Source organism: Oncorhynchus tshawytscha, linkage group LG08 (assembly GCF_018296145.1).
Source record: "Oncorhynchus tshawytscha isolate Ot180627B linkage group LG08, Otsh_v2.0, whole genome shotgun sequence".
Classification (NCBI taxonomy): Eukaryota; Metazoa; Chordata; class Actinopteri; order Salmoniformes; family Salmonidae; genus Oncorhynchus; species Oncorhynchus tshawytscha.
The window spans coordinates 13,450,473-13,473,307 of NC_056436.1; the positions used below are offsets into that span (position 1 = coordinate 13,450,473).

The 22,835-nt window shown below is 51.1% G+C and overlaps 1 protein-coding gene across 3 annotated transcripts in view; it reads right to left on the reverse strand.

Annotated features, from left to right (window-relative positions):
• LOC112238489 (pleckstrin homology domain-containing family H member 1) overlaps positions 1 to 22,835 on the reverse strand; it is a 68,246-nt gene that overhangs the window by 11,527 nt on the left and 33,884 nt on the right. The window contains exons 8-30 of one of the 3 annotated variants that reach the window (XM_042325261.1): positions 22,052 to 22,175; positions 21,603 to 21,970; positions 21,224 to 21,433; positions 20,971 to 21,049; positions 20,552 to 20,637; positions 20,286 to 20,433; positions 19,998 to 20,137; positions 19,646 to 19,756; positions 19,151 to 19,237; positions 17,779 to 17,940; positions 15,835 to 15,915; positions 15,507 to 15,686; positions 15,194 to 15,305; positions 14,762 to 14,874; positions 7,180 to 7,356; positions 5,798 to 5,895; positions 5,469 to 5,646; positions 2,240 to 2,395; positions 1,943 to 2,040; positions 1,708 to 1,849; positions 1,250 to 1,395; positions 453 to 582; positions 41 to 124 (exon numbers count right to left, since the gene is read on the reverse strand). In XM_042325261.1, the coding sequence (XP_042181195.1) occupies positions 41 to 124; positions 453 to 582; positions 1,250 to 1,395; positions 1,708 to 1,849; positions 1,943 to 2,040; positions 2,240 to 2,395; positions 5,469 to 5,646; positions 5,798 to 5,895; positions 7,180 to 7,356; positions 14,762 to 14,874; positions 15,194 to 15,305; positions 15,507 to 15,686; positions 15,835 to 15,915; positions 17,779 to 17,940; positions 19,151 to 19,237; positions 19,646 to 19,756; positions 19,998 to 20,137; positions 20,286 to 20,433; positions 20,552 to 20,637; positions 20,971 to 21,049; positions 21,224 to 21,433; positions 21,603 to 21,970; positions 22,052 to 22,175 (3,210 nt within the window). Of the gene's footprint in view, positions 1 to 40; positions 125 to 452; positions 583 to 1,249; positions 1,396 to 1,707; positions 1,850 to 1,942; positions 2,041 to 2,239; positions 2,396 to 5,468; positions 5,647 to 5,797; positions 5,896 to 7,179; positions 7,357 to 14,761; positions 14,875 to 15,193; positions 15,306 to 15,506; positions 15,687 to 15,834; positions 15,916 to 17,778; positions 17,941 to 19,150; positions 19,238 to 19,645; positions 19,757 to 19,997; positions 20,138 to 20,285; positions 20,434 to 20,551; positions 20,638 to 20,970; positions 21,050 to 21,223; positions 21,434 to 21,602; positions 22,022 to 22,051; positions 22,176 to 22,835 lie in introns of all 3 variants that reach the window. The other 2 variants (XM_042325259.1, XM_042325262.1) reach the window with 2 other exon arrangements.

The window sequence follows — 22,835 nt, forward strand, 5'->3', positions numbered from 1 at the left end:
GGAAGCAGACGTACAAACAGCTACCCAAACAGACACTTACCATGGTATAGTCAAGCACACACAGTCCATCCTCATTGACAGCTAGCCAGACCTGGGACTGCTCTACAGACGACAGGGGTAAAGGCTGCAGACAGAGACAGGGTAGAGGTATGGACTTTTGTAGACACACAGATAATACTAGATACAGGTATATCTGCATTAACATAGGTTTCTATTGGAATGGGGCTCTGCTCTGAGTAAATACTGAAATAGCAGGCCTTTCAAAGGGAAAGAGGACCACAACATCTATTTGATTATAGAGATATCTTCCAAGTCGCTGGAGACACCGAACTCAGATTCAGCTAAAGCTGTAAACATACAGCACCACATACACTCTATACTGGACACTTCTGATAGAATACAGAATCAGGAAAGCTGGAATGTTTTTTCAGTCTTGTTCCATTCCCACTAACCTTAGCATGGAAGAGCTTGGCACCGAACAACGGCCACTTCCTAGCAACGGTCAGGTAGATTCTGACACACTCTGAGGCACTGCAGCCGCGCAGGACTGACCACTTAGTGGCCAGACGCTCCGATAGATCTCTGAGGGGAGATAGAGGATCAATTATTAATTTGTAAGTAGTTTATAACTCATTATTGAATAAATAACAGGAGAGCAAATTTAGCTCCCTTTTTGTCAAGTGTGTGTGTGTGGGTGGGAGTGTGTGTGTGGGGGGGTTTGGGTGTATGTGTGTGTGTGTGTGGGTGGGTGTGTGTATGTGGGTGTGTGTGGGGGTTTGGGTGTATGTGTGTGTGTGTGTGTATGTGGGTGTATGTGTGTGTGTGGGTGGGTGTGTGTATGTGTGTGTGTGGGGGGTTTGGGTGTGTGTGTGGGTGGGTGGGTGTGTGTGGGTGGGTGTGTGTATGTGTGTGTGTGGGGGGTTTGGGTGTGTGTGTGGGTGGGGTGTGTGTGTGTGTGTGTGTGTGTGTGTGTATGTGGGTGTGGGTGGGTGGGTGTGTGTATGTGTGTGGGGGTTTGGGTGTATGTGGGTGTGTGTGTGTATGTGGGTGTGGGTGTATGTGTGTGTATGTGTGTGTGTGTAGGGGTTTGGGTGTATGTGTGTGTGTGTGGGTGGGTGTGTGTGTGTATGTGGGTGTGGGTGTATGTGTGTATGTGTGCATGGGTGGTTGGGTGTGTGTGTGTGTGCGTGGGTGGGTGGGTGGGGGAATGTGTGTGTGTGGGTGGGTGTGGGTGTGTTTCCATTATTACCTGAGCTGGTCCATGCTGCAGTCTTGTTTGTAGTGCTTGGGGTAGAAGCGTCCCAGGGCCTGTAGGAGGATTTGTTGGGTTTTGGGCTGAGGAGAGCTGCAGCTAGCAGAGGAGGGGGCTGGACGGTCCAGATCCCCATGCTCCACCTGGGGAGGGAGGGTCATTTTAACTATTTGTTTTATTATACATTTTTCTATTTGTAGTCATTTTTGTCTGACAATTTTAAAAACACATGTGTGCAAAAACAAAATAATAGAAAATTACACAATAAGGTGAAAGACCATTGTGGTCACAAACAAACCTTAACGTGCAGGTATATCATCTGCTGTTCACACAGCATAACCCAAGACACACACACCTGTACCCCTCATACTGTCCACATCAGTCCCCTCCATCCCTCCAGCACCATGTACTACAGTACCTACAATGCCCCTCTCCTCTCCAAAACCACTGCCCACCTGTGCCATGAGAGCAGCCACCTCCAGAGCCAGCTCCTTGTTGACAGGGAAGTGTCCCTGGTGGACCTCGTCATTCACCTGGTAGGTCAGCAGGAGGCGCTCACGCTCTGTCTCTCCTTTAGCCTGGGCCCGGAAACACAACCTACACAACAGACGTCACACTGGTCAACGCATGATGTCAGCAGCTGGTCTTCATCTCTATGGATGGAGTCAACTAAAACAAGGTCAATCCTACCTGCTCTTGTACATCAGACGGACGATGCGTGTGCCCTCGTATTTCCCAGGATGCAGTTCTTTCAGGGCCTGTTCCCACTTGGAGATGACATCACAGATCTGTTGGCAGGGGTGAGAGGTCAGTCAGTTAACAGGCAGACCCTGGTCCCTCGTACATTATTCCCTAATCCATGTTCTGATTCCACTCTACCCCTCGGTTTACTGTCTTATACTTAGTCACAGGCACTAACACGTGAGGTTGTGTGTGCTGCAATCCATGGCCAGCTACAGTCATGAGCGAGTGTTGGTCCACACGTACTTTGACGCTGGGCTGCAGGCAGTGCTCCAGGTCTCTCCCTGAGGGGTCGTCAGTGAAGAGAGCGAAGCCTGACAGGTGTGGTTTCCTCATGCCCACCCTCTGGGTCAGGGTGCTCAGGAACTCGTCTACTGTGGTGGAGCCATCGAAGCCTACCACCTAAAGGACAGGTAGGACGGGATGGGGGTCACTGAGACATGGCATGAATGACAAGTGTGTGTGACTGTGTGTGACTCTGTGGTTGTGTGTGTGTTTGTGTGCATGCGGATGTGTGATTGTGTGGGTATGTGTGTGTGTGTGTGTTTGTGTGCATGCGGATGTGTGATTGTGTGGGTATGTGTGTGTGTGTTTGTGTGATTGTGTGGGTATGTGTGTGTGTGTTTGTGTGCATGCGGATGTGTGATTGTGTGGGTATGTGTGTGTGTGTTTGTGTGTATGCGTGATTGTGTGGGTGTGTGGGTGGAGGAACTATTGAACCCCACCACGTAGGAGACAGGACTGGACAGGAGGGCTCACTGAAAAATGATTACTGAAATGTGTCTGTGTTACCTGGTAGGTGTGTGTCTGTGTTAATTGGTAGGTTAGTGTGTGTGGGTTACCTGGTAGGTTAGTGTGTCTGTGTTACCTGGTAGGTGAGTGTGTCTGTGTTACCTGGTAGGTGTGTCTGTGTTGCCTGGTAGGTGTGTCTGTGTTACTTGGTAGGTTAGTGTGTCTGTGTTACCTGGTAGGTGAGTGTCTGTGTTAACCTGGTAGGTGATTGTGTGTGGGTTACCTGGTAGGTGTGTCTGTGTTGCCTGGTAGGTGTGTCTGTGTTACCTGGTAGGTTAGTGTGTCTGTGTTACTTCATAGGTGAATGTATCTGTGTTATCTGGTAGGTGTATGTCTGTGTTACCTGGTAGGTGAGTGTGTGTGGGTTACCTGGTAGGTGTGTGTCTGTGTTACCTGGTAGGTTAGTGTGTCTGTATTACCTGCTAGGTGAGTGTGTGTCTGTGTTACCTGGTAGGTGTGTCTGTGTTACCTGGTAGGTGTGTGTCTGTGTTACCTGGTAGGTGAATGTGTGTGGGTTACCAGGTAGGTGTGTGTCTGTGTTACCTGGTAGGTGAATGTGTGTGGTTTACCTGGTAGGTGAATGTGTGTGGGTTACCTGGTAGGTGTGTGTCTGTGTTACCTGGTAGGTGAATGTGTGTGGGTTACCTGGTAGGTGTGTGTCTGTGTTACCTGGTAGGTGAATGTGTGTGGGTTACCTGGTAGGTGAATGTGTGTGGGTTACCTGGTAGGTGTGTGTCTGTGTTACCTGGTAGGTGAATGTGTGTGGGTTACCTGGTAGGTGTGTGTCTGTGTTACCTGGTAGGTGAATGTGTGTGGGTTACCTGGTAGGTGTGTGTCTGTGTTACCTGGTAGGTGAATGTGTGTGGGTTACCTGGTAGGTGAATGTGTGTGGGTTACCTGGTAGGTGTGTGTCTGTGTTACCTGGTAGGTGAATGTGTGTGGGTTACCTGGTAGGTGAATGTGTGTGGGTTACCTGGTAGGTGTGTGTCTGTGTTACCTGGTAGGTGATTGTGTGTGGGTTACCTGGTAGGTGTGTGTCTGTGTTACCTGGTAGGTGAATGTGTGTGGGTTACCTGGTAGGTGTGTGTCTGTGTTACCTGGTAGGTGAATGTGTGTGGGTTACCTGGTAGGTGAATGTGTGTGGGTTACCTGGTAGGTGTGTGTCTGTGTTACCTGGTAGGTGCATGTGTGTGGGTTACCTGGTAGGTGAATGTGTGTGGGTTACCTGGTAGGTAAATGTGTGTGTTACCTGGTAGGTGTGTGTCTGTGTTACCTGGTAGGTGAATGTGTGTGTTACCTGGTAGGTGTGTGTCTGTGTTACCTGGTAGGTGAATGTGTGTGTACATGTGTTACCTGGTAGGTGAATGTGTCTGTGTTACCTGGTAGGTGAATGTGTGTGGGTTACCTGGTAGGTGAATGTGTGTGTGTTACCTGGTAGGTGTGTGTCTGTGTTACCTGGTAGGTGTGTGTCTGTGTTACCTGGTAGGTATGTGTGTGGGTTACCTGGTAGGTGTGTGTCTGTGTTACCTGGTAGGTGAATGTGTGCGTACATGTGTGTTACCTGGTAGGTGTGTGTCTGTGTTACCTGGTAGGTGAATGTTGCGTACATGTGTGTTACCTGGTAGGTGAATGTGTGCGTACATGTGTGTTACCTGGTAGGTGTGTGTCTGTGTTACCTGGTAGGTGAATGTGTGCGTACATGTGTGTTACCTGGTAGGTGAATGTGTGCGTACCCACCTGGTAGGTGTGTGTCTGTGTTACCTGGTAAGGTGAACATGGAGTTACCAGGTGTGTGTCTGTGTTACCTGGTAGGTGAATGTGTGCGACATGTGTTACCTGGTAGGTGAATGTCTGTGTTACCTGGTAGGTGTGTGTCTGTGTTACCTGGTAGGTGTGTGTCTGTGTTACCTGGTAGGTGAATGTGTGCGTACATGTGTGTTACCTGGTAGGTGAATGTGTCTGTGTTACCTGGTAGGTGAATGTGTGTGGGTTACCTGGTAGGTGTGTGTCTGTGTTACCTGGTAGGTGTGTGTCTGTGTTACCTGGTAGGTATGTGTCTGTGTTACCTGGTAGGTGTGTGTCTGTTTACCTGGTAGGTGAATGTGTGCGGGTTACCTGGTAGGTGTGTGTCTGTGTTACCTGGTAGGTGTGTGTCTGTGTTACCTGGTAGGTGTGTGTCTGTGTTACCTGGTAGGTGTGTGTCTGTGTTACCTGGTAGGTGTGTGTCTGTGTTACCTGCCAGTGTCTGTGTTACCTGGTAGGTGACAGTCAGTTACCTGGTAGGTGTGTGTCTGTGTTAACAATACCTGGAAAAGGTGAATGTGTGTGTTACCTGACAGGTGAATGTGTGCATACATGTTACCTAGATGTCTGTGTTACCTGGTAGGTGAATGTGTTACCTGGTAGGTGAATGTGTGTGTTACCTGGTAGGTGAATGTGTGCATACAAGTTACCTGGTAGGTGTGTGTCTGTGTTACCTGGTAGGTGAATGTGTGTTACCTGGTAGGTGAATGTGTGTGTTACCTGGTAGGTGAATGTGTGCATACATGTGTTACCTGGTAGGTGTGTGTCTGTGTTACCTGGTAGGTGAATGTGTGTGTTACCTGGTAGGTGAATGTGTGTGTTACCTGGTAGGTGAATGTGTGCATACATGTGTTACCTGGTAGGTGTGTGTCTGTGTTACCTGGTAGGTGATGTTCATAAAGTGGACAGGGATGCTGAAGGGTAGTGAGTGGTGGTAAGGGTTCCTCAGCAGGATAGACAGGACCTCCATACGTGATGGTTTTGCCTCTCTCTCTCCATTCTGCAGGGTACGCTCTACAGACCTCTGACAGTACACAGCATACTTCCCCACCTCACTCCTAAACACATGGAGACAGAGAGATGAGAGAAAGAGAGAGACAGACATAGACAGTGTGTGTGTGTGAGAGAGAGAGAGAGAGAGAGGGGGGGGTCATCATTGTGAAGGTTTGATGTTTTCTGCTCAGGAAAGTAAGGATGGTGTGTGTGTACCTGGGGTCTGCATGACGCTGCAGATACTGTCTGAGGTACCACAGGAAGTGTTGCTGAGGCAGAAAGAGAGCCACACACACAGCCAACAGCTGCCAGCACTGAGGAGAGGACAGACAGACAGACAGATCACTACAATGTAAACAATACCTGAGAAAAAAAAAAAACTATGACAGGTAACACAACATCCCTAGATACAAAGTGATAAGTGGGAGGAATAAACAATAACGTTGAACCTCCCTCTTTGCTTCTGAAAGACCAGCTGTTATTGTAGTCATATTACTCATACCTATTGAATCCTCTCAGATCTCCACAAGTGCTTAGGGGGTAACGACTACGGGGTAGGGACTCGGTGGTAGGGACTAGGAGGTAGGGACTAGGGGGTAGGGACTCGGTGGTAGGGACTAGGTGGTAGGGACTAGGGGTAGGGAGGGGGTAGGGACTAGGGGGTAATTTCAGCTTCAGGGCCAGGCTTATACGGACATGAGTGAGGGAGGAGTTGAGGTGTGTAACGTACCTGAGTGAGGGAGGAGTTGAGGTGTTTAACGTACCTGAGTGAGGGAGGAGTTGAGGTGTTTAACGTACCTGAGTGAGGGAGGAGTTGAAGTGTGTAACGTACCTGAGTGAGGGAGGAGTTGATGTGTTTAACGTACCTGAGTGAGGGAGGAGTTGAGGTGTTTAACGTACCTGAGTGAGGGAGGAGTTGAGGTGTTTAACGTACCTGAGTGAGGGTGGAGTTGAGGTGTGTAACGTACCTGAGTGAGGGAGGAGTTGAGGTGTGTAACGTACCTGAGTGAGGGTGGAGTTGATGTGTGTAATGTACCTGAGTGAGGGGGGAGTAGAGGTGTGTAACGTACCTGAGTGAGGGAGGAGTTGAGGTGTGTAACGTACCTGAGTGAGGGAGGAGTTGTGGTGTATAACGTACCTGAGTGAGGGAGGAGTTGTGTGGTGTGTAACGTACCTGAGTGAGGGAGGAGTTGAGGTGTGTAATGTACCTGAGTGAGGGAGGAGTTGTGGTGTGTAATGTACCTGAGTGAGGGAGGAGTTGTGTGGTGTGTAACGTACCTGAGTGAGGGAGGAGTTGTGTGGTGTGTAACGTACCTGAGTGAGGGAGGAGTTGTGTGGTGTGTAACGTACCTGAGTGAGGGAGGAGTTGTGGTGTGTAATGTACCTGAGTGAGGGAGGAGTTTTGGTGTGTAACGTACCTGAGTGAGGGAGGAGTTGTGTGGTGTGTAACGTACCTGAGTGAGGGAGGAGTTGTGTGGTGTGTAATGTACCTGAGTGAGGGAGGAGTTGTGTGGTGTGTAACGTACCTGAGTGAGGGAGGAGTTGTGTGGTGTGTAACGTACCTGAGTGAGGGAGGAGTTGTGTGGTGTGTAACGTACCTGAGTGAGGGAGGAGTTGTGTGGTGTGCGGCGGTTGGTCTGTTTAATCAGCTGACAGTACATCTCGTTCTGGAGCTCTGGGTGCGTCAGACACACCTGCAATGCATTCTGGGCCAGGGACATGTGGTAGTCAATGGAGGGAGACTCCACCAGTACGTTGATGAACAGCTGACAGGACTGAAGAAAGGAAGGATGAAAGAGGGAAGGTTTTACCTTTTATTTTTTATTTTATTTCACCTTTATTTAACCAGGTAGGCTAGTTGAGAACAAGTTCTCATTTACAACTGCGACCTGGCCAAGATAAAGCATAGCAGTGTGAACAGACAACAGAGTTACACATGGAGTAAACAATAAACAAGTCAATAACACAGTAGAAAAAAAGAAAAAAAAGGGGAGTCTATATACATTGTGTGCAAAAGGCATGAGGAGGTAGGCGAATAATTACAATTTAGCAGATTAACACTGGAGTGATAAATGATCAGATGGTCATGTACAGGTAGAGATACTGGTGTGCAAAAGAGCAGAAAAGTAAATAAATATAAACAGTATGGGGATGAGGTAGGTAAATTGGGTGGGCTATTTACCGATAGACTATGTACAGCTGCAGTGATCGGTTAGCTGCTCAGATAGCAGATGTTTGAAGTTGGTGAGGGAGATAAAGTCTCCAACTTCAGCGATTTTTGCAATTCGTTCCAGTCACAGGCAGCAGAGAACTGGAACGAAAGGCGGCCAAATGAGGTGTTGGCTTTAGGGATGATCAGTGAGATACACCTGCTGGAGCGCGTGCTACGGGTGGATGTTGCCATCGTGACCAGTGAACTAAGATAAGGCGGAGCTTTACCTAGCATGGACTTGTAGATGACCTGGAGCCAGTGGGTCTGGCGACGAATATGTAGCGAGGGCCAGCCGACTAGAGCATACAGGTCGCAGTGGTGGGTGGTATAAGGTGCTTTAGTAACAAAACAGATGGCACTGTGATAAACTGCATCCAGTTTTCTGAGTAGAGTATTGGAAGCTATTTTGTAGATGACATCGCCGAAGTCGAGGATCGGTAGGATAGTCAGTTTTACTAGGGTAAGTTTGGCGGCGTGAGTGAAGGAGGCTTTGTTGCGGAATAGAAAGCCGACTAGATTTGATTTTAGATTGGAGATGTTTGATATGAGTCTGGAAGGAGAGTTTACAGTCTAGCCAGACACCTAGGTACTTATAGATGTCCACATATTCTAGGTCGGAACCATCCAGGGTGGTGATGCTAGTCGGGCGTGCGGGTGCAGGCAGCGAACGGTTGAAAAGCCATGTGTATGTGACCAATAAAATTAGATTTGAATGTTATGTGGAATGACTATCGTTTGTTAAACAGGAAACTCCCGGACAGCGGTTGTGAGCAGCCTGATGGTCCATTCCATATGGGCCATTTTCCTTTGACCTGTCCTGTTTTTAGGACATGTTGTTTTTTAACATGTCAGCTTCTTTATTGGGCACCATTTAGGTTAGGCTATGTGATTGGAGAAACCTGCATGATGTAAAAAGTGTCTGTCTCATTACATTGTCATTACATTATATCTCCAGCCTGTCGGCTACAGAAAACGCCACATTCTCTTTCTACCATATCCTATACCTATATGATTTATGTTAGACCATTTTTTTGACAGAACACTGGTGGAGCGCTGCAGAGATGCACCTCTCTAACAGAACCCTGGAGAGGCACGCTGGGAATGGACAAGATTGATATTTTGCGCCCCTGCCTTTGACAAAGTAGGCACTGCTGTCTCACTCCCTGTCCCCGTCCCTGTCTGTCTCACTCCCTGTCCCCGTCCCTGTCTGTCTCACTCCCTGTCCCTGTCTGTTTCCCCATCCCTGTCTGTCTCACTTCATGTCCTGTCCCTGTCTGTCTCACCCCGTCCCCGTCCCTGTCTGTCTCACTCCCTGTCCCCGTCCCTGTCTGTCTCACTCCCTGTCCCCGTCCCCGTCTGTCTCACTCCCTGTCCCCGTCCCCTGTCTCCCTGTCCCCTGTCCCTGTCTGTCTCACTCCCTGTCCCTGTCCCTGTCTGTCTCACTCCCTGTCCCCGTCCCTGTCTGTCTCACTCCCTGTGTCCCTGTCTGTCTCCTCCCTGTCCCTGTCTCACTCCCTGTCCCTGTCCCCCCTGTCCCCATCCCTGTCTGTCTCACTCCCTCCCTGTCCCCGTCCCCGTCTGTCTCACTCCCTGTCCCCGTCCCCGTCTGTCTCACTCCCTGTCCCCGTCCCTGTCTGTCTCACTCCCTGTCCCCGTCCCTGTCTGTCTCACTCCCTGTCCCCGTCCCTGTCTGTCTCACTCCCTGTCCCCGTCCCTGTCTGTCTCACTCCCTGTCCCTGTCTGTTTCACTCCCTGTCCCTGTCCCCGTCTGTCTCACTCCATGTCCCCGTCCCTGTCTGTCTCACTCCCTGTCCCATCCCTATCTGTCTCACTCCCTGTCCCCGTCCCTGTCTGTCTCACTCCATGTCCCCGTCCCTGTCTGTCTCACTCCCTGTCTGTCTCACTCCCCATCCCATCCCTGTCTGTCTCACTCCCCATCCCATCCCTGTCTTTGTCTCACTCCCTGTCCCCATCCCTGTCTGTCTCACTCCCCATCCCATCCCTGTCTTTGTCTCACTCCCCATCCCATCCCTGTCTTTGTGTCACTCCCTGTCCCCGTCCCTGTCTGTCTCACTCCCTGTCTGTCTCACTCCCTGTCTGTCTCACTCCCCATCCCATCCCTGTCTGTCTCACTCCCCATCCCATCCCTGTCTGTCTCACTCCCCATTCCAACCCTGTCCTCGTCTCACTCCCTGTCCCCGTCCCTGTCTGTCTCACTCCCCATCCCATCCCTGTCTGTCTCACTCCCCATCCCATCCATGTCTGTCTCACTCCCTGTCCCCGTCCCTGTCTGTCTCACTCCCCATCCCATCCATGTCTGTCTCACTCCCTGTCCCCATCCCTGTCTGTCTCACTCCCTGTCCCCGTCCCTGTCTGTCTCACTCCCCATCCCATCCATGTCTGTCTCACTCCCTGTCCCCGTCCGTCTCACTCCCTGTCCCCGTCCCTGTCTGTCTCACTCCCCATCCCATCCATGTCTGTCTCACTCCCTGTCCCGTCCCTTTCTGTCTCACTCCCCATCCCATCCCTGTCTTCGTCTCACTCCCTGTCCCCGTCCCTGTCTGTCTCACTCCCCATCCCATCCCTGTCTGTCTCACTCCTTGTCCCTGTCGCTCTCTGTCTCACTCCCCATCCCATCCCTGTCTGTCTCACTCCTTGTCCCTGTCACTCTCTGTCTCACTCCCAATCCCACCCCTGTCTGTCTCACTCGCTGTCAAGGTCTGTCTCACTCCCAATCCCATCCCTGTCTGTCTCAATCCCTGTCCCTGTCTGTCTCACTCCCAATCCCATCCCTGTCTGTCTCACTCCCCATCCCATCCCTGTCTGTCTCCCTCCCTATCCCATCCCTGTCTGTCTCCCTCCCTGTCCCATCCCTGTCTTTCTCACTCCCTGTCTCACTCCCCATCTCATCCCTGTCTGTCTCACTCCCTGTCCCTATCCCTGTTTGTCTCACTCCCTGTCCCTGTCTGTCTCACTCCCTACGCCTATCCCTGTCTGTCTCACTCCCTGTCCCTATCCCTGTTTGTCTCACTCCCTGTCCCTGTCTGTCCCTATCCCTGTCTGTCTCACTCCCTGTCCCTGTCCCTGTCTGTCTCACTCCCTACGCCTATCCCTGTTTGTCTCACTCCCTGTCCCTGTCTCACTCCCCATCCCTGTCTGTCTCACTCCCTGTCCCTGTCACACTTCCCATCCCTGTCTGTCTCTCTCCCTGTCACACTCCCCATCCCATCTCTGTCTGTCTCACTCCCTGTCCCTGTCCCTGTCACACTCCCCATCCCATCCCTGTCTGTCTCACTCCCTGTCCCTTTCCCACCCCCTGTCCCCTCCCTGTCTCACTCCCCATCCCTATCCCATTCCCTATCCCTGTCCCACTGCCTGTCCCTATCCCTGTCACACTCTTTATCCCTGTCCCACTCCCTGTCCGTATCCCTGTCACAGTCATTATCCCTGTCCCAATCCCGCTGTGCTGTCTGTCTGTCCCACTCCCTCATCCGACTATTACATCCACAGAGACTGTCTCTGACCCCCTAACAAGAACAAGGACAAGAGGAACATTATCTCTCTTCCACACTTCTAATGAGCCTCCAAGGCTTTGATCTGTGAGTGGCGGTAGGGTGGAGGGGCATGGAGCACACCCAAGAGGAGAGGGGGGTGATGGACAGAGAAGGGGAAGTCCCTAACAGACAGACAGGCTGGGGGTCTCCGTCAGATCAGCAGACAGGAGAAGAGGGGGTGATGGACAGAGAAGGGGAAGTCCCTAACAGACAGACAGGCTGGGGGTCTCCGTCAGATCAGCAGACAGGAGAAGAGGGGGTGATGGACAGAGAAGGGGAAGTCCCTAACAGACAGACAGGCTGGGGGTCTCCGTCAGATCAGCAGACAGGAGAAGAGGGGGTGATGGACAGAGAGAGGGGGTGATGGGAAGTCCCTAACAGACAGACAGGCTGGGGGTCTCCGTCAGATCAGCAGACAGGAGAAGAGGGGGTGATGGACAGAGAAGGGGAAGCCCCTAACAGACAGACAGGCTGGGGTCTCCGTCAGATCAGCAGACAGGAGAAGAGGGGGTGATGGACAGAGAAGGGGAAGCCCCTAACAGACAGACAGGCTGGGGGTCTCCGTCAGATCAGCAGACAGGAGAAGAGGGGGTGATGGACAGAGAAGGGGAAGTCCCTAACAGACAGACAGGCTGGGGGTCTCCGTCAGATCAGCAGACAGGAGAAGAGGGGGTGATGGACAGAGAAGGGGAAGTCCCTAACAGACAGACAGGCTGGGGTCTCCGTCAGATCAGCAGACAGGAGAAGAGGGGGTGATGGACAGAGAAGGGGAAGCCCCTAACAGACAGACAGGCTGGGGGTCTCCGTCAGATCAGCAGACAGGAGAAGAGGGGGGTGATGGACAGAGAAGGGGAAGTCCCTAACAGACAGACAGGCTGGGGTCTCCGTCAGATCAGCAGACAGGAGAAGAGGGGGTGATGGACAGAGAAGGGGAAGCCCCTAACAGACAGACAGGCTGGGGGTCTCCGTCAGATCAGCAGACAGGAGAAGAGGGGGTGATGGACAGAGAAGGGGGCCCCTAACAGGAAGCTGGGGTCCCTAACAGACAGACAGGCTGGGGTCTCCGTCAGATCAGCAGACAGGAGAAGAGGGGGTGATGGACAGAGAAGGGGAAGCCCCTAACAGACAGAGGCTGTCAGATCAGCAGACAGGAGAAGAGGGGGTGATGGACAGAGAAGGGGAAGTCCCTAACAGACAGACAGGCTGGGGGTCTCCGTCAGATCAGCAGACAGGAGAAGAGGGGGTGATGGACAGAGAAGGGGAAGTCCCTAACAGACAGACAGGCTGGGGGTCTCCGTCAGATCAGCAGACAGGAGAAGAGGGGGTGATGGACAGAGAAGGGGAAGTCCCTAACAGACAGACAGGCTGGGGTCTCCGTCAGATCAGCAGACAGGAGAAGAGAGGGGGTGATGGACAGAGAAGGGGAAGCCCCTAACAGACAGACAGGCTGGGGGTCTCCGTCAGATCAGCAGACAGGAGAAGAGGGGGTGATGGACAGAGAAGGGGAAGTCCCTAACAGACAGACAGGCTGGGGGTCTCCGTCAGATCAGCAGACAGGAGAAGAGGGGGTGATGGACAGAGAAGGGGAAGCCCCTAACAGACAGACAGGCTGGGGGTCTCCGTCAGATCAGCAGACAGGAGAAGAGGGGGTGATGGACAGAGAAGGGGAAGCCCCTAACAGACAGACAGGCTGGGGGTCTCCGTCAGATCAGCAGACAGGAGAAGAGGGGGGTGATGGACAGAGAAGGGGAAGTCCCTAACAGACAGACAGGCTGGGGGTCTCCGTCAGATCAGCAGACAGGAGAAGAGGGGGTGATGGACAGAGAAGGGGAAGCCCCTAACAGACAGACAGGCTGGGGGTCTCCGTCAGATCAGCAGACAGGAGAAGAGGGGGTGATGGACAGAGAAGGGGAAGCCCCTAACAGACAGACAGGCTGGGGGGTCTCCGACAGATCAGCAGACAGGAGAAGAGACAGGGGGGTGATGGACAGAGAAGGGGAAGCCCTAACAGACAGACAGGCTGGGGGTCTCCGTCAGATCAGCAGACAGGAGAAGAGGGGGTGATGGACAGAGAAGGGGAAGCCCCTAACAGACAGACAGGCTGGGGGTCTCCGTCAGATCAGCAGACAGGAGAAGAGGGGGTGATGGACAGAGAAGGGGAAGCCCCTAACAGACAGACAGGCTGGGGGTCTCCGTCAGATCAGCAGACAGGAGAAGAGGGGGTGATGGACAGAGAAGGGGAAGTCCCTAACAGACAGACAGGCTGGGGGTCTCCGTCAGATCAGCAGACAGGAGAAGAGGGGGTGATGGACAGAGAAGGGGAAGTCCCTAACAGACAGACAGGCTGGGGGTCTCCGTCAGATCAGCAGACAGGAGAAGAGGGGGTGATGGACAGAGAAGGGGAAGCCCCTAACAGACAGACAGGCTGGGGGTCTCCGTCAGATCAGCAGACAGGAGAAGAGGGGGTGATGGACAGAGAAGGGGAAGTCCCTAACAGACAGACAGGCTGGGGGTCTCCGTCAGATCAGCAGACAGGAGAAGAGAGGGGGTGATGGACAGAGAAGGGGAAGCCCCTAACAGACAGACAGGCTGGGGGTCTCCGTCAGATCAGCAGACAGGAGAAGAGGGGGTGATGGACAGAGAAGGGGAAGCCCCTAACAGACAGACAGGCTGGGGGTCTCCGTCAGATCAGCAGACAGGAGAAGAGGGGGTGATGGACAGAGAAGGGGAAGTCCCTAACAGACAGACAGGCTGGGGTCTCCGTCAGATCAGCAGACAGGAGAAGAGGGGGTGATGGACAGAGAAGGGGAAGCCCCTAACAGACAGACAGGCTGGGGGTCTCCGTCAGATCAGCAGACAGGAGAGAAGAGGGGGTGATGGACAGAGAAGGGGAAGCCCCTAACAGACAGACAGGCTGGGGGTCTCCGTCAGATCAGCAGACAGGAGAAGAGGGGGTGATGGACAGAGAAGGGGAAGTCCCTAACAGACAGACAGGCTGGGGGTCTCCGTCAGATCAGCAGACAGGAGAAGAGGGGGTGATGGACAGAGAAGGGGAAGCCCCTAACAGACAGACAGGCTGGGGGTCTCCGTCAGATCAGCAGACAGGAAGAGGGGGTGATGGACAGAGAAGGGGGGGAAGCCCCTAACAGACAGACAGGCTGGGGGTCTCCGTCAGATCAGCAGACAGGAGAAGAGGGGGTGATGGACAGAGAAGGGGAAGCCCCTAACAGACAGACAGGCTGGGGGTCTCCGTCAGATCAGCAGACAGGAGAAGAGGGGGGTGATGGACAGAGAAGGGGAAGTCCCTAACAGACAGACAGGCTGGGGGTCTCCGTCAGATCAGCAGACAGGAGAAGAGAAAGACACAGGGATCTGAAGAAACACAAAGGAAGAGTAAGTAATGAAGGGACCGACCTTGAAGAGTTTGAGGGCTTCAGTCTGCAGAGCTTCAGAGGGTAGAGTGGTGAGAGGGGAGCGCAGGCCGTCTTTACAGAAACATAGAGACTCACTCCTCCACAACGCAGAGTCTGAGAGAAGACAGACAGACAGACACACAGACACACACACACAGATTGACCAGAAACAGACTTACTTGAGCCCAGTCATTAACACTAACTGCAGATTGCAGACCGGATCAAGAGATTTCAGTAGTCTGTCCTGGTTAATGTAACATGAAAGAGCTACTGACTGAATCTGAAACCTTATGTGATACAGTATAGCACGTGCTAGACCAGTCTGTTAACCACTAGTCTATCTTCAAGGCATTGCTAGACATGAACCTTCTCAAGTAGTGTACTTGTCTGTGGTGTTGACAGACAGACTGATTTGAATGATTAGATGACTTACCTGGATCTCCCTCTACGTCTAGGAGGTTCCCGACCAGCTGCTCGTACTCTGTGCCCACCTTGAAGCTGGCACTGCTGCCTGCCGCGACTGTCAGGTGGTACAGCCAGGTGTCCTGTACAGAAAGGATGGAGGAGATAATGGAAACAGGTAAGTCTGTGGATTGTAACGGTGAAGGGGTGTATGGGTAGTGTAGTTTTAGAGTGCTGTACCTTCCCTTGCAGTGAGGGGGTATATGGGTAGTGTAGTTTAGGGGTGCTGTACCTTGTCTTGCAGTGAGGGGGTATATGGGTAGTGTAGTTTACAGGTGCTGTACCTTCTCTTGCTTGGTCCCTATGAGCAGGTAGGTGGGGCTCTGCTCTCTGGGGTGGACCACTAGGGTACAGTGAGATGACAAGAAGCCACGCCCACTGGACTCGTAGTCCTCGTCAGAGTCACATGACCTGTCCACCTCCTCCACCACCGCCTCACGCATCCGCAGCTGGCCTAGGGGGAGCTGAGAGGTGACAAACGCATACAGTATACACACACACACAGTTAGAGTGTGTGTATATAATATAATGATATTCAGTTATACTACAGATATAGACTGTCAACAGTAATGACACTGACATAATGAGGGTAAATTTAGGAGGAATTTAAACCTTGTCGTCCTGGTTCCTGTAATAATAGAAGACCTTGTTGACCAGAGAGCACCATACCAGCTTAGAGTGGCCATGCTTCACCTGGAGGAGAGAGACAGAGTGTGAGAGAAAGAGAAGAGAGAGAGACCGAGTGTGAGAGAAAGAGAAGAGAGAGGGGGAGAGCGAGAGACAGAGAAGAGAGAGAGAGAGAGAGAGAGTGAGAGAGAGTGCGTGAGAGAGATAGAGAGAGACAGAGGAGAATGTGTGAGGTTTATAGATTCAATACCACTCAGACTGTATATAATATTTCTAGTTTGAACAGCAGGCTGCAGTAGAGAGTGGATGTGTGTGGACTACTGGCTTCATCTCATGACTCATAATCCTAGCTGTACATCTCTTCATCGGGGTCGAAGGTCAAATATGCAGAGAGAGAGGTAGTGAACCAACTCCATCACTCCAGAGTTCTGAGGTGCATAACGTCACAGATAGTTGATCTGTCAGTCAGTCATCACACACCTCTGTGATCTAGGGGTCTCCTAGCCCCAGTCTCAACCATACTGACAGACACACCTCTGTGATCTAAAGGTCTCCTAGCCCCAGTCTCAACCATACTGACAGACACACCTCTGTGATCTAGGGGTCTCCTAGCCCCAGTCTCAACCATACTGACAGACACACCTCTGTGATCAAGGGGTCTCCTAGCCCCAGTCTCAACCATACTGACAGACACACCTCTGTGATCTAGGGGTCTCCTAGCCCCAGTCTCAACCATACTGACAGACACACCTCTGTGATCTAAAGGTCTCCTAGCCCCAGTCTCAACCATACTGACAGACACACCTCTGTGATCTAGGGGTCTCCTAGCCCCAGTCTCAACCATACTGACAGACACACCTCTGTGATCAAGGGGTCTCCTAGCCCCAGTCTCAACCATACTGACAGACACACCTCTGTGATCAAGGGGTCTCCTAGCCCCAGTCTCAACCATACTGACAGACAAACCTCTGTGATCAAGGGGTCTCCTAGCCCCAGTCTCAACCATACTGACAGACACACCTCTGTGATCTAAAGGTCTCCTAGCCCCAGTCTCAACCATACTGACAGACACACCTCTGTGATCTAAAGGTCTCCTAGCCCCAGTCTCAACCATACTGACAGACAAACCTCTGTGATCTAAAGGTCTCCTAGCCCCAGTCTCAACCATACTGACAGACACACCTCTGTGATCTAGGGGTCTCCTAGCCCCAGTCTCAACCATACTGACAGACACACCTCTGTGATCTAGGGGTCTCCTAGCCCCAGTCTCAACCATACTGACAGACACACCTCTGTAGAGAAGGGGGGTATCACTCAAACATCATCATCCCCTGATCAGTAAGGGGTCCTAACTCTAGCCGTGTCACATCGTGAATTAGCTGTCCAGGAATCTGCCTGAAGTGAAAGCCTTCCACCAATCTGTGACAGTCTCTTTTTCTTACAGTGGGAAGAATGGGTAGTTTAAACTTTACGGTGTCCTAATAAGAAACATATTGTTGATGTAATAGATATTGGGTAAGAATAGCTGTATTTTTGTATTGCCTTTGTAATAAGAGTTGTCCTTCTATCAAAAAGGCAAGTTAAAAGCTTCCACGAAATAGGCAATGCCTTTGGAACTGTGTTTTGGGGGCCTGGCGCAGCGGTCTAAGGCACTGCATTGCTGTACTTGAGGCGCCACTACAGACCCGGGTTCGATCCCAGGCTGTGTCACAGCTGGGAGATCCATGAGACGGCTCACAATTGGCCGAGCTTCGTCCAGGTTAGGGGAGGGTTTGGCCGGCTGGGATTTCCTTGTCCCATCTCAATCATTATGTGATCAAGATAAGCACTTCTGTACCTCCTCTTGCTAAGGCCAATCACCCTAAACATGTTGTCTGTTTCTCATCTCCATAACCCTCATCTCTTAGGCCCAGTCCAGTGACCCCTGACCTTAGTGAGCCAGCCCCTCACGGTGGGTTTGGCGGTGGTGGTCTCCATGGCGATGGGGCTGCTGGCTTGGACTTTGAAGATGTTCTGTAGAACTCTGATCCACTCCTCCAAGATGTTGGGAGAGTCAGCCGTCAGGAAGAATGTCTTCTTCTCTGTTATCAACTGATTCGAGCAGGAGAAGATTAGAGCAGGAGAAGATTAGAACAGGAGAAGATTAGAACAGGAGAAGATTAGAACAGGAGAAGATTAGAGCAGGAGAAGATTAGAGCAGGAGAAGATTAGAACAGGAGAAGATTAGAGCAGGAGAAGATTAGAGCAGGAGAAGATTAGAACAGGAGAAGATTAGAGCAGGAGAAGATTAGAGCAGGAGAATATTAGAGCAGGAGAATATTAGAACAGGAGAATATTAGAACAGGAGAAGATTAGAGCAGGAGAAGATTAGAACAGGAGAAGATTAGAGCAGGAGAAGATTAGAGCAGGAGAATATTAGAACAGGAGAAGATTAGAGCAGGAGAAGATTAGAACAGGAGAAGATTAGAACAGGAGAAGATTAGAGCAGGAGAATATTAGAACAGGAGAAGATTCGAACGGGAGAAGATTAGAGCAGGAGAAGATTAGAGCAGGAGAATATTAGAACAGGAGAAGATTAGAGCAGGAGAAGATTAGAGCAGGAGAAGATTAGAACAGGAGAAGATTAGAACAGGAGAAGATTAGAGCAGGAGAAGATTAGAACAGGAGAAGATTAGAACAGGAGAAGATTAGAACAGGAGAAGATTAGAACAGGAGAAGATTAGAGCAGGAGAATATTAGAACAGGAGAATATTAGAACAGGAGAAGATTAGAACAGGAGAAGAGAAATGCAGGGTGAATACATGCCTGTAAAGACAGGCAGGTAGGGACAGACACATGCACGTACGCAAGAACACACACACACACTCTGAGTGGGCAGCGATAGCATCCCCAGGTTAGTAGAGATGAGTATCAGCTGCAGAAGACAACATTCCATACCTGATGATCTCTCTTTTTTACCCAGTTTGGTGCTAGGGATGGGAGGGCAGGATGTGTGTGTGCGTGTGTGTGTACTGGTAATCCCAGAACCCACAACCAAATGTTGCGTGCGCTAACAAACTACCTAACTCAATTTACTTCTGGGGTGAAAGTGGCTGAACTAGCAGTAACAGTAGATTAAACCCCTCTTCCCCAGTGGAGGCTACTGAGGGGAGGACGGCTCATAATAATGGCCGGAATGGAGTCGTTATCAAGCACATAGAAACCACATGTTTGATGTGTTTGACTCCATTGACTCCATTCCAGCCACTATTATGAGCCGTCCTCCCCTCAGCAGCCTCCACTGGTCATCACTGTCACTCACCTGGAAGGTCTGTGCTCCTTCTCCACGGGCGATACGACAGGAAGAGTTCAGCTCCATCTGACCCTGAGGCTTCCGTATTACATCGCTCTGAAAGACCAGGACAAAGACCATAGGAAGGAGTTGGCATTACAGAATAAACCATGGCTCTCCAACCGTGTTCCTGGAGAAATACCCTCCTGTGCGTTTTCCAACCAACCCCAGTTGTACTGATTCATCCATAGACTTAGATAGACATTGCATTACTGTATCGGTCCCATGATTGGCATCTGTGAGAGCACGGGCAGCGCCATTGAGCCCATCTCCATTTTGAAGTAGTCCATTTTCTTCTTCTACTACTTCTATGAGTTGGTAAACAAACTGAAAGGGTGCATACTGCCATCTGGTGTGTGTTTTCTGAACAGGTATAAAGCCCAGGGTGGTAATTTCCTGCCACTGTAATAATTCTGTCAGAGAAGACAGTGATCAAAAAGACAGTGACGACTCGTGGAGACTCACCGGAGACTTGTAGTAGAAGATCTCTCCGTTCCTCAGGATGAACCAGCGTCTCTTCCAGGCTTTAACCTGACTGCCCATCTTCAGCAGGTAGCCTGACTTCTCCAGCATCTCCTGTACATGGGGACACACACAGCACATGACTCACTTACCATTTTCACTGTCGTGCCAACCTCAACCATACTTTGCGGGCTTGGATAGTTTATTTTCACGTTGTCCTTTACAGCTGCTCAGTACAGCTGAATAGTCCTAGTGAATCTACAGTGACATAGAAGGGATCATTGTATCTTATATTCTATTGTGGCTAGTGCATGGTACTGTACTGCACCATATCGTACTGTAAATAGTCACTCACAGGCTCTCGCAGGCTCTCGCAGGAGTATGAAGATGTTCTCTGGACTTTGTGTTCTGGCTCAGAGTAGTCAGATTCCAGGGAGTAGGCGTCAGGAGGGATGGCGTAGTCACTTTCAGAGCTAATGGATGACATGGACACACCTGGAGGGATCAAAGGTCAGAAGCCCAAACAGGAACAGGTCATTCAGGTGATTCACAGTCTTATTTGCGCGTACCTTGTGTTATATGTCATATTGCACTTTTTAAAGTGAGCAAAAAAAATGAATTAAAGTAAAGTAAACCCTCTCACCCCTCTTGACGGCACGGGGGCTCCCGGGGGTGCTGCCCTTCCTTTCTGGGCCCAGGGTGGAGGTCCTGAGGCTGGCCAGAGAGCCACTGTCATCCTCCGAACCAGAGTCATCATCATGCAGGGGCACACTGCTGATCTGAGTGGCTTTCTGCAGACAGACAGAAGGCACGTTTAGATATTCCTCAGCACATACCACAGTCCATAGGGAGTGGATATGTTATTGTCAGTTGGACACAGTTAGAGCTGCTGTAGAGTACGGTACTTACCCCTTTCAGTGTGGTATACACGGGTACAGTGATGTTCTTGTAAATCAGGTGAGTGAATGGTCCTGCGGCAGGGTACTGTGGTTTTCCTACAGAAAACACGAGATGTTTCGGATGCAGAGAGATTTATAATTATAGTCTGTCTTACTGTGTGTAGGTCCTATCCTTTCATCACAGCAGATTAAAAAGCAGGGTTCTGCTCTAACACATCTCTTTAAAGAGCTCCTTAAAGCTTCCCAGATCACACCTGCACAGGTGTTACTTAGCCCCCTCAGATAGGAAGACATCAAAAGGAGTACTGACAGGCCCCATAATGTTCCACCACAGACACAGAGGGATTGATTCCTCGTGAGGAAACAAGGAAGTGCAATTGAGATTCCTCCAGACAGTCCTCTCCAACATCAGCATGGTAGGCAACTCACCTGGACCAGGACCTCTGGCTCCTGTGGTCGTCTCCGATACTGTCATCCCTGACTTGGCCACATCATAGATACGACTCTCCTGTAGAGCACATAGATCATTGTGTAATCATGAGTGTGTGTATGTGTGTTTTATAACATTACTTTGACTGCTCACAACAACAGGAACACACACATACACAGATATGAGACTACGGCAAAGAGCACTCCACCATCTCTCTCTCTCTCTCTCTCTCTCTCTCTCTGTCTGTCATACCCAGGAGGGGAAGCGGTGAAGAGGCGGGGTGGGGGGTTTCAGAACCTCCGGATCCAGCAGTTCCAGACCCTCAGCCAACCCAACAAACGACACTCCTTCCTGGGGAGGACCCTCTGCCCCCTCTACCACTCCCTCCATACTGTCAGGCAGCCCGTCATCTATATCTGTCTCCACCAGGAAGTGACTGCAGGTGGAGGGAGACGCAAGGCTCTGCAGGGTGCAAAGATGAAAGAAAAGAAGCATTTACTTCAATTGCATCTACATCAACTGAGTGCAGACGGGTACCTTTTTATTGTTGTTATGTGACCGACTGTTGACTTGAAGCACACTCTCACTGTTTCTACACCACAGGATAGAGGTGAGCATGCTCACCCTTTACCTGGGTGCTGGAAGCAGTCATGATGTCTATGGGGACGTTGGGGTGGTGCAGCCGGTCCACACCTCCAGGTTGGGGCTGACTGGGGACGTTGAGGTGGTGCAGCCGGTCCACACCTCCAGGTTGGGGCTGACTGGGGACGTTGGGGTGGTGCAGCCGGTCCACACCTCCAGGTTGGGGCTGACTGGGGACGTTGAGGTGGTGCAGCCGGTCCACACCTCCAGGTTGGGGCTGACTGGGGACGTTGGGGTGGTGTAGCCGGTCCACACCTCCAGGTTGGGGCTGACTGGGGACGTTGAGGTGGTGCAGCCGGTCCACACCTCCAGGCTGGGGCTGACTGGGGACGTTGAGGTGGTGCAGCCGGTCCACACCTCCAGGCTGGGGCTGACTGGGGACGTTGAGGTGGTGTAGCCGGTCCACACCTCCAGGCTGGGGGCTGGGGCTGTCCACACCTCCAGGCTGGGGCTGACTGGGGACGTTGAGGTGGTGCAGCCGGTCCACACCTCCAGGCTGGGGCTGACTGTAGTGTTTCTTCAGCAGCTGGATGCTGTCTCGTGGGGTCAGAGGGGTCCGCACCTGTTAGTTCACAAACAAAGATAGATGACATTATTGATTGACATTTGATTGATTGGCTGATTGATTGATGAGGTTCAAGTTCAACTAAGTTTACTGACTGATAACATCACGCTCCAGAGCAGCCATCACACATTGGCACAGTCAAACAGTAACAAGAATTGTACGGCATGTGTACAAATACAAGGAATGGAGAGAGAGTACCATAATTACAGGTGTAGAGGGCCACATTAATATATATATATATATATATAAACTCAGCAAAAAAAGAAACAGCCCTTTTTCAGGACCCTGTCTTTCAAAGATAATTCGTAAAAATCCAAATAACTTCACAGATCTTCTTTGTAAAAGGTTTAAACACTGTTTCCCTGCTTGTTCAATAAAGAATAAATAAACATGCACCTGTGGAGCGGTCGTTACGACACTAACAGCTTACAGACGTTAGGCAATTAAGGTCACAGTTATGAAAACGTAGGACACTAAAGAGGCCTTTCTACTGACTCTGAAAAACACCAATAAAAAGATGCCAGGGTCCCTGCTCATCTGTGTGAATGTGCCTCAGGCATGCTGCAAGGAGGCATGAGGACTGCAGATGTGGCCAGGGCAATAAATTGCAATGTCCGTACTGTGAGATGCCTAAGACAGCGTTACAGGGAGACATAA